Source organism: Phasianus colchicus, chromosome 6 (assembly GCF_987193195.1).
Source record: "Phasianus colchicus chromosome 6, bPhaCol1.hap1.1, whole genome shotgun sequence".
NCBI lineage: Eukaryota > Metazoa > Chordata > Aves > Galliformes > Phasianidae > Phasianus > Phasianus colchicus.
This window is the reverse complement of record NC_143441.1, coordinates 49,447,665-49,461,381: the sequence shown is the minus strand read 5'-3', so window position 1 is coordinate 49,461,381 and position 13,717 is coordinate 49,447,665. Positions and strand designations below refer to the sequence as shown.

Genomic DNA, 13,717 nt, shown 5'->3' with positions numbered 1-13,717 from the left:
GCTGTAGGCTCCTTTTGTTCCTCCTGGGTAGGGAAACATGGGCTTGAGGCTGTCCCCAAGCATCTGTGCTGCTGCACCTCATGGGGTTTCTGTGAGCCCCTCAGCACCGCAGTGCTGTGCCTTGAGGGCTGGTGGTGGGAAAGGTGCATCCCATGGAGAGGACATTGGGATTTGGTGCCAGTGAGGCAGGGATATGTCCTCAGAGGACCTGCCCTGGGCTCCACCCATGAGCTCTGGTCCTTACTGGGCTCTCTGCTCAGGGCGTGGTGTCAGCAGTTCACCCTGGCTGCACCATGCTCCTCATCCTGAGCAGCACCATGTTTGGTGCACACAGTGGCTGTCACAACTGTCACTATACTGTCTCATCTGCCGCTGTGTGGGTGGAGGCGCCGACCCACAGACTTGCAGCTTTCAGGGTGCTGCGGTGTGGGGCCGGATGCATCCGGGCGCCAGAATGACTGTAACACTGCTGCAAGCACAGCGCTGTGTGTGTCCCTGGCTCGTGTGCCATGCACCCGTGGATGAATCCAATGGTTGGATCTCACTGTGGGCACATGGAGGTGCAGACCCTCCTCCGTAGGTCTGGTGCTTAAGTGCTTTGGAGCATGGGGACAAATCCCCACCCTGCCCTTCTGTGTGTCTCCTACTCTGTCACCACCGTGCTGTTCCCCATGGGAGGTGACAGTAGGGCTGGGCCCCGCGTCCCACGCGCCTGCGCCGCTGCTTGGGCGGGCAGAGGTGCAGGAAGCAGCACGGAGGGGGGAAGTGGGTGCCTGTGGGTGGTGGGCGCAGCATGGCGGAGCTGGAGGGCCCTGAGTTCGGCAAGGCTGACTTCGTCCTGCTGGATGAGGTCACCATGGAGCACTTCATGGAGAACCTGCGCCTGCGGTATGGGGTTGCAGGGCGAGGCAGGATGGGTGAGGTCGGGATGGGCGAGGCCAGGGCGGGGTGGTGCAGCCAGGATGCAGTGCTCAGCATCATGGTGACAGGGATACCACCAGCCCTGGGGACACTAAATCCTTTGTGTAGGTCAGGGAATGGTCCTGGGGTGCAAACCCTGACCCAAAAGGAAATGTCTGTGCTGGGCAGCACCCTGCTGCTGGCTGAGGGAAAGGGAGGCACTGCCCTGGAGCTGTGTGGGGGGTGACTGGGTGGGCATGGGGGTTGTGTGTGCATGACTGTGCACAACAGTGTGCATGTGTGTGTCTGTCTGTCCTGGTGCATGTGCCACCCTGGTGCCCTGCACTTCCTGCTTGCACCCATGGGTGCTGCCTACAGGAAGAGCTGCTCTCCTTGTGCCCTCTATAGCCCCACAGCTTGAAGCACGAAGATACACCTTATCCCACTGCCACCCCTGTGTGCAGGTTCTCAAAGGGCCGTATCTACACCTACATCGGGGAGGTGGTGGTGGCCGTGAACCCATACCGGGCTCTGGAGCTGTACGGCCCCTCTGCGGTGGAGCAGTACCGGGGCCGTGAGCTCTACGAGCGCCCGCCGCACCTCTTTGCATTGGCTGATGCTGCCTACAAGGCCATGAAGCGCCGTGCCAAGGATACCTGCATCGTCATCTCAGGTAGGGGACAAGTGAAGGGCACCCCTGGAAGCAGAGTGCCAGTGGGTGCACACCTTGCCCACTTCCTGCTTCTGCCAGGTGAGAGCGGGGCTGGCAAGACGGAGGCCAGCAAGTACATCATGCAGTACATCGCAGCCATCACCAATCCAACGCAGCGCGCTGAGGTGGAGAGGTGGGTCCAACCCAATGGAGAATTGGGTGGTTGGGCACAGATCTGTCATTCGGGGTGGCTCTGGGGGGGCATCTTGCCCATAGGGGATGATCTGGGGACATGGACATAGAGGTGTTGCGTCCCACATCCATTGACTTCAGAGCTGGGGTGCTGCGCTGTGCTGTGCCACACATTCATGCCATGGCATACCTTCATGCCATGGCACACCATGCTGTGCTGGGCAGGGTGAAGAATGTGCTGTTGAAGTCCAACTGCGTCCTGGAGGCCTTTGGCAACGCCAAGACCAACCGCAATGACAACTCAAGCCGCTTCGGCAAGTACATGGACATCAACTTTGACTTCAAGGGAGACCCCACCGGTGGCCACATCTACAATTACCTCCTGGAGAAGGTACAGGGGGCGTGGGGTGTGAGGGCATTGCTGCGTGGGGGCTGGCCCATGGCACTGCCTGACACCCACCCACTGCCACCTCTTCCAGTCCCGAGTCCTCCAGCAGCAGCCAGGAGAGAGGAACTTCCACTCCTTCTACCAGGTGGGCAGGGGTGGTATGGGATGGGTTGCAGTGGGGTGGGATGGAATGGGATGGATTGCAGTAGAATGGGATGGGTTGTGATGGGATGGAATATGATGGAATGGGATGCAGTGGATTGGGATGGGATGTGTTGTGATGAGATGCGATGGATTGGGGTCTCTTATGTTGGGATGGGATGGAAATGGGATGTGTTGGGATGGGATGGGATAAGTTGCAATGGGGTGGGATAGGGTGTGATGGGTTGGGATAGGTAGGATAAGAGGGGATGGATGGGTTGGGAACAGGATGTGTGGAATCTATGGGATGGGACATGATGGATGGGATGAGAGTGAATGGGATGGGGTGGGACAAAGTACAGAATGGCAACCAAATGGGGTAGGTTGGGATGTTCCAGGGGACACTTGGCCAGCTGATATGGAACAAGGAGTCCTGGTGCCCAGGGCAGGGTGCTGACATCCCCCTGTTCCATAGCTGCTTCTGGGAGCCCCCGAGACACTGCTGGCCTCACTGCACCTCCAGCGGGATCCCAGTGCGTACTGCTACACCCAACAGGGCACCCAGGGCAGTGTGAGTGGGGCAGGGATGGCTGGGGGGTGGGGGTTCTGGGGGTCCCGTCCCTCACCTGCCTCCCCCAGGCTGACAGTGATGATGCGCGTGGCTACCGGGCGGTGGAGGAGGCGATGGCAGTCATTGGCTTCACCCCAGAGGAAGTGGGCGCCGTGCAACGCATCCTGGCGGCCATTCTGCACCTGGTGAGAGTTCCACGGAAGCCTCATGGGCACCAGTATGACCCCACCAGTATGGCCATAGGCAGACCTGAACAGCCCCAGCCACACCAATATGGCCCCACCAATATGTTCCCATGCAGACCAGTATGGCTCCACGCAGGCCAATATGGCACCACATAATCCAGTATGGCTCCACCAGTATTACCACAGGCAGACCAGTATAGCTCTGGGCACCAGTATGGTTCCATGCAACCCAGCACTAGTAGCCCCACAGAAGCCAGTACAGCCCCATACACTGCAGCACAGCCCAAAGCAAACCAGTACAGCCCAGTAAAAGCCAATATAACCTGGTGGTGAAGCAGCACAACTCAACACAATTCATCACGGCCCAGCACAGCCCAATGCAAACTAGTACGGCTCAAAGCAAACCAGTATGACCCCATATGTCTGAGCCCACCCAAAGCAATGCCAGGACACCTTGAGTGTGATTTGGGACCCCAACCCATAGCAGGGCTGCTGATCCATCCCCTGTCGTAAGGCACGGTGCCATCCCCATCCCCTGCAATCACTACGATGTCCCCAGGGCAACGTGCAGTTCGTGGCAGACGGTGAGGTGGCAGTGCTGGAGGCAGTGGAGCAGCTGGCTGTGCTGGCCCAGCTGACAGGAACAACACCGGAGCAGCTCCGCCAGGCACTGCTGGCCCGCACTGTGGCCACGGGAGGTGGGGAGCTCATCACAAAGGGTCACAGCCCCACCGAGGCCGCCTATGGCAGGGATGCCTGTGCCAAGGTGAGGAGAAGGCAACGGAGTCCCACCATCCCACACCATGTCCCCGAGGTGACCATGGTTCCCCTGTCCCCAGGCCATCTATGAGCGGCTCTTTGGATGGATTGTAGGGCGCATCAATGCCAGCATCACCGCACGTGGCTACGATGTCCGGCAGCATGGCAAGAGCACCGTCATTGGAGTCCTTGACATCTATGGCTTCGAGATCTTTGATACCAACAGGTGACACGGGCCCCACGCTGGAAGGGGATGGGGAATGGGGACACGTGATGGGGATGGAGGTACAGGTGGTAGGATGGAATGTATATGTAAAGAAGATACGGGATGGGAAAGGCACATGGAGATGAGACTTGGAGGGGACGTGAGAGGACTGGGGATGGGTTGGATGTGGTTGAGACAAGGGGACACCTGGGATGGGCATGTGGAGGGGACAGGGCATAGGAGTAACACATGGAGGAGATGGTTTGGGAAGGATGCATAGAAGGGATGGGACTCAGGAGAGACCCATGGAGGGGACAAGATGGGATCCAAGAGGAACAAGTGGAGAAGACGGGGACACCTGGGAGGGACATATGGAAGGAACAGAGTTTGGGAGGGACATATGGAAGATGTGGATGGGAAGGACATGTGACAGGGATGGGGACATGTGGATGGGACAGAGCTTGGAAGGGATGTGTGGAAGGGATTGGGGATAGAAAAGACGTGGGGAAGAGAGAGGGACACCTGGGAGAGACACAAGGAGATGGCTTGGGAAGGAAATATAGAGGGGATGGGATTCAGGAGTGACACATGGAGGGGACAAGGCTTGGGAGGCACAACTGGAGGGGATGATGTGAGAAGCACATATGGAAAGATGGGACCAGAGTGGCATGGTGGCCAGGGAGCATGGTGTGGGGCCAGGTGACAGTGGCCAACCTGAACCCTGGCCCCAGCTTTGAACAGTTCTGCATCAACTACTGCAACGAGAAGCTGCAGCAGCTTTTCATCGAGCTCATCCTGAGGCAGGAACAGGCGGAGTACCAGCGCGAGGGCATCACCTGGCAGAACGTGAGGAGGAAATGGGGATACGGCAAAGACATGGGAGGGACCTGGGGGGACACAGGTGTCATCACCTGACACAGCATGAGGGGCACATAGGAAACACAAGGGGACATGGGGAACACCTTCTGGCAGGGTGAAATTTGAGGTGCCAGGGGGCAAATGAGGGTGCATGGGGGGCAACCTGGGGTGCCTCCTGCCCTCCTAGATTGAGTACTTCAGCAACGAGCCTATCGTGGAGCTGGTGGAGCAGCCGCACCGTGGCATCCTGGCGCTGCTGGATGAGGCCTGCTTGGCTGTGGGGACCGTCACCGATGCCCTCTTCCTGGCCAACATGGATGCCCGCCTGGGCCATCACCCACACTACAGCAGCCGCAAGGTGATTTCTGGGACAACAATGGGGATTGAGGTGGGGGCAGTGCCAGGAGCTGGGCCTGACATCCTCTGCTCCCCAGCTCTGCCCCACTGACAAGACCATGGAGTTTGACCGTGACTTCCGCATCAAGCACTACGCCGGAGATGTCACGTGAGGAGCCATGGGGAGCCATGGGAAAACATAGGGGGTCTTATGGCCATAGAGGACTTAGGAAGGACGTGAGGGACTATTTGGGATCATGGAGGACATGATGCTGTAAGGGGTCTTTTTCGGGTCTATGGTTGACCATGTGTCCATGGAGGACCATTGGGAACTGTGGGGGTGTACTGAGATGATGATGTCATTTAGACCTTTAGGAGTGTGAGTGGGGACTATGGGCATCCATGGGTGGCCTTGGGACCATGGAGAACTTTAGGCAAGCACGGGGGACCATCTGGGATGGCCAGGGGTAATAGTGTTATTTGGAAGTCTATGGGAGTCTGTGGTTAACTATGAGGCCTTGGAAAACTGTGAAGGGTCTTAGCTTGTGTATGATTGACCACTGCACCTTGGAGAACAATGGGGAGCATTATGGGAGCATGGGGAAGCCATGGGGCTGTGGGGGTTCATGAGGAACTGGAGGAGGCTGTTTGGGGTTGTAATGGACCACAGAACTTTGAGGACCATGAGGGTCTATGGGGAAATCGTTTGGGGCCATGGGGATATGAGCGCCCATCAGGAGCTATGGATATCCATATGGGGTCATGGGGTCCACAGAACAAATCAATTCTGTGGAGACAGCCAGGGGCATGGCACTGATGCCTCCATCAGCCTCCGTGCCAAAACCTGTCCCCCAGCACCAAATGGTAGCTGGAGGAGCCCCCAGCAAGATGTTTCCCCACTTCAGGTACTCCGTGGAGGGTTTCCTGGACAAGAACAAGGATACACTATTCCAGGACTTCAAACGGCTCCTCTACAACAGGTTGGGAACATCCAGGGACAGGGAACACAGCGGGGGGCCCGAGGGCATGGCCAGGGAGACACTGCTATGGGGTATGGGGTGGCAAAACTTGGGGCAGTGGGGAAGTGGGGCAGTGCCCAGCACTTCCAGCCTCACACCAGCTCTGTCCCCAGCACGGACCCTGTGCTGCATGCCATGTGGCCCGATGGTGAGCAGAGCATCACCGAGGTCACCAAGCGCCCACTGACCGCCGCCACGCTCTTCAAGAACTCCATTGTGGCCCTGGTGGAAAACCTTGCCTCCAAGGTACAGACCCTAGGGCAGTCCTGCATGTCCCCAAACCATCTCGGTGTGACCCAGTATTTACGAGATATGTTCCCAAGCCAAATAGGCTTGCTCCTTAACTGGCCATGTATGTCCCCAAGCTGGTCAGGCATGTCCTCATGCAGCAGAGATGTCCCTATGCTAGCTAGACATGTCTCCATGCCAGTCTTGTTGGTCCCCAAGCCAGTTGAGCATGTCCCAAAGCCATGCAGGTTTGTCCATGAGCCACGTGGCTTTATCCCCAAGCCACCAAATTGCCCCATCCCCATGCCAGAGATGCCTAGTGCACTCCAAGCCCCAGGAGTCCTCAGCCCAGGACACTTGTAGGATTGGGACCACTCGATGGGGCCACCATGTGTCCCCACATTGACATCCCTACTGCGTGCCCACAGGAGCCATACTACGTGCGCTGCATCAAGCCTAATGACCAGAAGTCTCCAGTGCTGTTTGACGAGGAGCGGTGCCGGCACCAGGTTGCCTATCTGGGGCTGTTAGAGAACGTGCGTGTGCGCCGTGCCGGCTTCGCCTACCGCCAGCCCTACGACCGCTTCCTGCAGAGGTACGGCCTCAGGATCCCCGATGATTCCCCAGCCTTTGCACCCCATTGTGTTGGCTCTTGCTGTCTCCAGGTACAAGATGACGTGTGAATACACATGGCCCAACCATCTGATGGCCACTGACCATGAGGCCACGCAGACCCTTATGGAGCAGCATGGCTTCCAGGATGATGTGGCTTATGGACACACCAAAGTCTTCATCCGCACGCCCCGCACTCTCTTCTGCCTTGAGCAGGAGCGGGCACAGCTCATCCCCATTATTGTCCTGCTGCTGCAAAAGGTGGGTGCTGTAGGTTTCAGCCCCAACCAGGCTGTGACGGAGCTCAGTAGAGGAGAGTGGGGCAGCAGGGTGCTGTGGGCGTGGTGTGGGAACTGGCATAAAGCTGGGAATGGGGCAACACAATGGGGCATAGCATGGTGCAGAGCACGGGCATGGCATTGGCAAAGCATTGCCAGGGACATGGCATAGGGGTGACATGAGGATGGTGTGGCAGTGACATGGGGGTTATATGGGGGTCTGTTGGGGCATCGCTTGGATGTGACATAGGGGTCTTGGGTCATGGTATGGGGGTGACATGGAGTTTGATGTGGGGTATGGCATGGAACTGACATAGAACATGGTATGGAATGTGACATGAGGGTGGCATGGAGCATAGCATGGGTGTGACAACATGGGTGCAGAGTTTGAACCCAGGGCACCATTTGGGACGTTTCTTCAGATCTGGGCATGAGCCCAGAGCAGGGTGTGGAGCAGGATATGGAGGGAGTGGGACACACAGCCAGTCCCACAAGCACATTTTGAGGCAGGGTCAGCATTTTGGGGGCCGTATGACTGCTGGTGTCTTGCAGGCTTGGCGTGGAGCCCTGGCCCGGCGAAGGTGCCGGTACCTGCGTGCCGCCTACGCCATCATGGGCTACTACAAGCGGCACAAGGTGAAGGCATACCTGCTGGAGCTGATACGGCGCTTCCAGGGCGTGCGCTCCATGCCCGACTTTGGCAAGAGCCTGGCATGGCCAGAGCCACCGGCTGTGCTGGGCCGCTTCCAGGAGAACAGCCAGCAGCTCTTCCGCAGGTGTGAGCACAGCCAGGGAGTCACCAGCCCATGGGACCCATGATAGCAGTGATACCCAAATGCCTCATGCCCTCATCCCGCAGGTGGCGAGCGCGGCAGATTGTCAAGAACATCCCTCCCTCCGACATGGCGCAGATACGGGCCAAGGTGGCCGCCATGGGGGTTCTGCATGGGCTGCGGAAGGACTGGGGGTGCCAGCGGGGCTGGGTGCGCGACTACCTGTCCTCGGTAAGGGCACGGAGCTGATGGCAGGACCCCAAGCCCCCTTCAGTGCTCCCATCTCACCCCATGCTCTCTGCAGGCCAGCGAGAACCCAGGCTTGGCGCTGCCCTTCGCCCGCCACGTGCAGGCTCTACGTGACAAGGTGCACTTTGGCACTGTCCTCTTTTCCAGCCATGTCCGCAAGGTGAGGGTCTTGGCACTGCCGGTTTGTCTCCATTGGCATCCCCTGGCTCTGCCTCTTCACTCAGCTCTGCCCTACAGATCAACCGCTTCAACAAGAGCCGGGACCGTGCCATCCTGATCACTGACCAGCACCTCTACAAGTTGGAGCCCCGGAAGCAGTACCGAGTGATGCGGGAGGTGCCGCTCAGCATGGTCAGTGGCCCCACACGCACGTGGCAGCAGGGGTGACCTGCCTGGAGAGCTGGTGACCCAACAGGAAACCCCCTCCATGCTCCCCATCACCACCCAACAAGACCTAGCTGCCCCTGTCCAGCATGAAGACCCTTGGGTGCTCCCCATGGTCATGCAATTGGGTCTAGCTGCCCCTGTCCAGTGTGAAGAACCCTTGGTGGTCTCAATGTCCATGCCATGAGGCCTAGTTGCCCCTCTCCAGCATGAAGACTCTTCCATCATCCCCATGTCCGTGCTGTAGAGCTGCCTGCGTTGGCACAGCAAAGCTCCCTGGGATGGAGTTGTCTCAGTGTCCCCACACTGTGACACCCCCTTGTGACCCTTGCAGGTGACAGGGCTGAGTGTGACGAGCTGCCGGGCGCAGCTGGTGGTCTTCCACACGCAGAACCACGATGACCTGGCCGTCTGCCTGCACAAGACACAACCTCGGGGGGACGAGCGGGTGGGCGAGCTGGTGGGCGTCCTGCTGGAGCACTGCCGAGCGTGAGTGGGGCTGAGTCCTACCCCAAGGGGCACCCAGCGGGGGCAGTGCAGCCCCCCAGGGTGACCACAGCCCCGTGCTGAAGCTGTGTTCTTGCAGGACCAAGCGGGAGCTGCAGGTCCATGTCTCTGACCGCATCCAGCTGAGCCTGCGTGGGCGCAAGAGATTGCTGACTGTGGAAACTCAGCCTGATGTGGCTGCTCCCGATTTCCGCAAGAGTCGCGATGGTTTTGTGCTCTACTGGCCTGGGAGCTGAGGGGGTGGACATCGTGTCCCCAGCTGCTGCCACTAGTGCTGTGGTGACAGGGGACAGCTGTGTCCTGCATCCCTGCCCCATGCTCTGCCCCTCTGGGTCTGCCCAGGACTCTGCCTGGGTGAATCCACTGCAGCCCCACAGCAGCCCCAGGGCTGGCATCACCCCCAGCCCTGCATCCCCCCATCTCCCTTCCAAGGTAATGCTGAAACCTTTGTGTGCACTGAGAATAAAGAGCTGGTGGCAATGTCTGGCAGCATGTCGTGTCCCCTTCCTACTCAGCACCCTGCAGCCTCTCCAAGTGTGGCCATGTCCCTTCGGTCCCCCTGTGGGGTTGGGGTACCCTGGAACTCTGCCCCCAGCTAAGGGCTGTGATAGCCCAAGGCAGAGGCTAAAACTGGCTGCAGGAGCACAGGAATGGATGGGAAGGGATCGCAGATGGAGTGGGGTATGGATACAGATGGGATGGAGTGGGAAGGTTGTGGGGATGGTGTGGATGGAGGTGGAGTGTGATCTACTGAAAGAGGAGAGATTTAAGTCAGATACTGGGGAAATTTTTCACACAAAGGGCAGTGAGGTCCTGACAGTGCTGCCCAGAGAAGTGTGGGTACCCCATCCTTGGGGGTGTTCAAGGCCACAGATGAGGCCCTGCTCCAGTGGGTGGCAACCAGTGCACAGCAGCAGGTGGAGCTAGATGATCTTTGAGCTCCCTTCCAACCCAGCTCATTCTATGATTCAGTTGAACACAGCAGGAAGAGCTGCAGCTGTGCTTGCTGGGGGGAGTGTGACACGGAACTGTGTTCCGGGGCAGGAGGTGTTGAAGTCACACCCAGTGCTGCAGGAGCTGACACAGATGTGCACCCAGCAGGGCTGCAGGGTGCTGCTGACTGACAAGCCGTGCTCCTTCGACACTCCTGCAGCTGAAGCATACACGGTGCACGTCCAGGTAAAGGGGAGCAGCACCTACGGGGTGAGATCCAGCTTGTGCAGCTCTGGTGGGAGGCCCCCAACTTTGCACACCCTGTTCCAGAGCTGCTGGAAACTGCAGCTGGGAAGGAGCTGCAGGTACCTGGGAACCTGGTGAAGGAGGACTGCTGCTCTGCCCCTTGTCACCTTGTCCCCTTGTCCCCACTGGGACACATTTCCCCAGTGTCCACTCTCCCCCTTTTCCACTTTAACCCCATTTCTCCCTCTTCCTTTTTCTCCTCCCCCTATTTATCACTCTTCCCTTCTCCCTTTTCCTCTTGTGCCCTCTGCATTTCCACTTTCCCCTTTTCTGTTTTTCCCTCCTTCAATTTTCCCCATTACTCTTCCCTTCATTTCCCCAATTCCCCCCTCCCCATTTCCTCTTCCTTTTCCCCGTCTCCCTTTTCCTCTCTCTATTTTCCCCTATGCCCCCTCCCCAACCCTCATGCCCACACGGGCACAGCACAGACCCCATCTGTCGGCGCTCTCATGGGGAGCCCCCAGTCCCACATTCAGCCCCAACCTGGGCCCCAACCGCACTCATGTCACCGTTATGAGTTCCTGTCACCACACCACTTCCCCACTGCCTAACTGGAGCCCCGTGCCCCTGCTTTTGTCCCCGCAGTGTAACCACATCCACCCAGCGTGTTCCCATGCTGCCCAGGGACAACGAGGAGGACTCAGCGATGCGGCTGCTCCTGGTTGGGAAGACTGGGGGGGGACGAAGTGCTACAGGGAACACCCTTCTGGGGCGATGTGCCTTCGAGTCCAAGCTGGCCACCGAGCCGGTGACGCTGAGCTGCCAGAAGGCAGACGGGCACTGGAACGGCCAAGACATCACGGTGATCGACACGGCCGACATCTTCTATTTGTGGGATGACAACGCTCAGGTGCACAAAGAAATCTTGCACTGCATCAAGCTGTCCTCCCCGGGTCCCCACGCAGTGCTGCTGGTCACCCAGCTGGGCCGTTTCACCCAGGAGGACCAGGAGGCCGTGCAGAGCGTGCAGGACGTCTTTGGATTCGACGTGCTCAGATACACGATTGTTGTGTTCACCCGAGGAGAAGAGCTGGTGTCGGGGTCCCTGGATAACTACGTGAAATACACTACTAACAAAGCTCTGTGTGATGTGATCCAGAGCTGTGGGTACAGATACTGCAGCATCAACAACTGGGCCAGAGGGGCTGAGCGGGACCAGCAGGTCCAGCAGCTGATGGAGAAGATCCAGCAAATGGTGCAGGAGAATCAGGGCAAGTACTACAGCAATGAGATGTACATGGATCCCTATTTAATGGAAGAGAAGGTGAAGTATCATGTGAAGAGGTACAAAGAAGCTAGGAAAAGGAGAGACCAGACCTGCTGCAGGAAATACTGGAAATGTCTCATGGTTGTTGGGGGGGGTGTCATTCTCGTGGCTGTGGTTCTCTCAATTTTCCTTTCCCGACAGAAGCCATGAATCCCATAATTCCCAAACGGCAGAATCACAGAGCACTTGGGGCTGCAGGCATCTCTGGAGGTCACCAGCTTCACCCTTGCCCTTCGGGGTCCCCCACCACCCACTGCCCGTGGCTGTGTCCCATTGTGTGTTGAACATCTCCAGGGAAAGAGATGTTGCTGCCTGCGGGAGAGTTAATTTTCTTCATTGAGGCTCACGCATTGCTGTATTCTGGATTTGTGATGGAACACATGGTGATAGCAGCCCAGTGTTCTGGCTGCCATCAAGTGGTGCTCACACAGAGCTCAGGGCTGTCCCATCCCTATGCTGCCCTGCTGGTGAGGGCTGTGGGTGCACAGGGAGCTGAGGGGACGGACCAAAGGGATGTCCTATTCCATATGGTGTCGTGCTTGGTGATAAAACTGGGGAACAAAGAAGGAAGGGGGACGTTGAGACTAATGGCGTTTGTCTTCAACAACAAAATGAGACAACAAAATGATGAGCCTGGCTTTCCTGGGGTGGTTGAACAAGTGCCTGCTGATGGAAAGTGCTCCATGCATTCCATGTTTTGCTGTGCTTGCGCATGTGGCTTTTGCTTTACCCATTAAACTGTCTTTATCCCAAACCAAGAGTTCTCACCCTGTTCCCACTCCAACCTTCTCCCTGCCCCACCTTGGCAGATGGAGGTGGTGAATGGCGAGGTGGTGCTGAGCTGCCTGCAGGAAGCAGGAGGGGCTATGCGGTGCCTGGGGGCTGCAGCTCAGCCCTGCCCCCAGCCAGGCAGTGCCCTGCCCCAACTGCACATATCAGTTGAGGCCAAAGGTACCACAAACAAGCTTTTCCTGTAAACGCACTCGGTTCCAAGAAGCGCAGAAAACGAAACTAAGAACGACAAGGAGAGATAGCATTGGCTCTTGCACCAAGGGCAGCTTTCCCTTGCACTTCTGCCATCCCCCAAAGCAACCACATACTCTGTGGCTGTATGCAGTCTCTGTACATCCCATCCCCCCAAGCCCCATTTAACAGAACCCTGTGTGGGGGATCACACGGGGTTGTACAGAGCTGGCAGGGAAAGAAGGGAGGTTTTCAGCTCTGTGTCTTACAGAACAGGTCTCCAGAATGGTGGTATAATTTTCCTTGCCATTGGTGTGATCTTCATGGTTTTCCTTATCCGGGGGGAGAGAAGAGTTCTACAACCCCCCAGACCTCAAACTGCTCAATGCTTGGGGCTGTGGGTACCTCTGGCATCGCCCACTCCATCACTGCCCATTGGAGTCCCACAGCATCCACTGCCCAGGGCTGTGTCCCATTGGGTGTTGAAGACATCCTCAATGGGCAGCCAGTGCAGCGCTTGCTCACCCGCACAGATGGGAAAGAACTTCCTGACCTTTCCCTGGGAGTTCCTGTGACTTCAGTTGTGCCCATTGCTGTGTGTGCTGGCTCTGGGCACTGCTCAGTGCCCCCCAGCACACACAGACAGGACATCCAAGCCCTCTTCTCCAGAGAATCACACAATGTCCGGACTTGAAAGGAACCCATTGGGACACAATCCTGGCTGCACACAGCACCACCCGAGTCCAAACCCCGTGACTGTGAGTGATGTCCCACCACTCCCTGAGCTCCAGCAGCTCAGGGCCGTGCCCTGGGGAGCTGTGCCATGCCCACTGTCCTCACCCCCACCCAACCCTCCCCTGACATTCCCTTGGGCCCTATAGCTGCTAACAGAGAGCAGAGATCAGTGCTGTCCCTCTGATCCCTTTGGGGAGCTGTGGGGCCAACAAGGAGCTGTGAAGCCAACGAGGAGCTGCAGGCTGCCATGAGGGAGCTGATGGTGATGCACAAAGA

The 13,717-nt window shown here is 57.9% G+C and overlaps 2 protein-coding genes across 3 annotated transcripts; both read left to right on the top strand.

The window, feature by feature from the left end:
* Positions 1-727: 727 nt before the first annotated feature.
* Positions 728-9,721, top strand: MYO1G (myosin IG). Its single transcript, XM_031607822.2, has 22 exons — positions 728-888; positions 1,365-1,573; positions 1,652-1,745; positions 1,970-2,135; positions 2,224-2,277; positions 2,749-2,844; positions 2,913-3,029; positions 3,589-3,795; positions 3,869-4,014; positions 4,725-4,839; positions 5,039-5,209; positions 5,286-5,356; positions 6,093-6,167; positions 6,320-6,452; positions 6,863-7,029; positions 7,100-7,307; positions 7,877-8,100; positions 8,184-8,328; positions 8,402-8,506; positions 8,584-8,697; positions 9,065-9,219; positions 9,317-9,721. The coding sequence occupies exons 1-22, from the start codon at positions 794-796 to the stop codon at positions 9,471-9,473; spliced, it is 3,024 nt and encodes a 1,007-aa protein (XP_031463682.2). The 5' UTR covers positions 728-793; the 3' UTR covers positions 9,474-9,721.
* Positions 9,722-10,194: 473 nt separating this feature from the next.
* LOC116238265 (GTPase IMAP family member 6-like) lies at positions 10,195-12,497 on the top strand. Of its 2 annotated transcripts, none has more exons than XM_031607837.2 (2): positions 10,195-10,535; positions 11,062-12,497. In XM_031607837.2, the coding sequence occupies exons 1-2, from the start codon at positions 10,201-10,203 to the stop codon at positions 11,891-11,893; spliced, it is 1,167 nt and encodes a 388-aa protein (XP_031463697.2). In that variant the 5' UTR covers positions 10,195-10,200; the 3' UTR covers positions 11,894-12,497. The 2 variants fall into 2 exon arrangements, with proteins under 2 accessions (XP_031463697.2, XP_031463698.1); XM_031607838.2 differs by having other exon boundaries at positions 10,196-10,416.
* The last annotated feature ends 1,220 nt before the right edge of the window (positions 12,498-13,717 follow it).

Coding starts and splice junctions, on each gene's coding strand:
- MYO1G (XM_031607822.2), top strand. CDS start 794: ATGGCGGAGCTGGAGGGCCCTGAGTTCGGCAAGGCTGACTTCGTCCTG. Junction 3,030..3,588: donor TGGCGGCCATTCTGCACCTG/GTGAGAGTTCCA, acceptor CGATGTCCCCAG/GGCAACGTGCAGTTCGTGGC. Junction 3,796..3,868: donor GCAGGGATGCCTGTGCCAAG/GTGAGGAGAAGG, acceptor CCCTGTCCCCAG/GCCATCTATGAGCGGCTCTT.
- LOC116238265 (XM_031607837.2), top strand. CDS start 10,201: ATGATTCAGTTGAACACAGCAGGAAGAGCTGCAGCTGTGCTTGCTGGG. Junction 10,536..11,061: donor CAGCTGGGAAGGAGCTGCAG/GTACCTGGGAAC, acceptor TTGTCCCCGCAG/TGTAACCACATCCACCCAGC.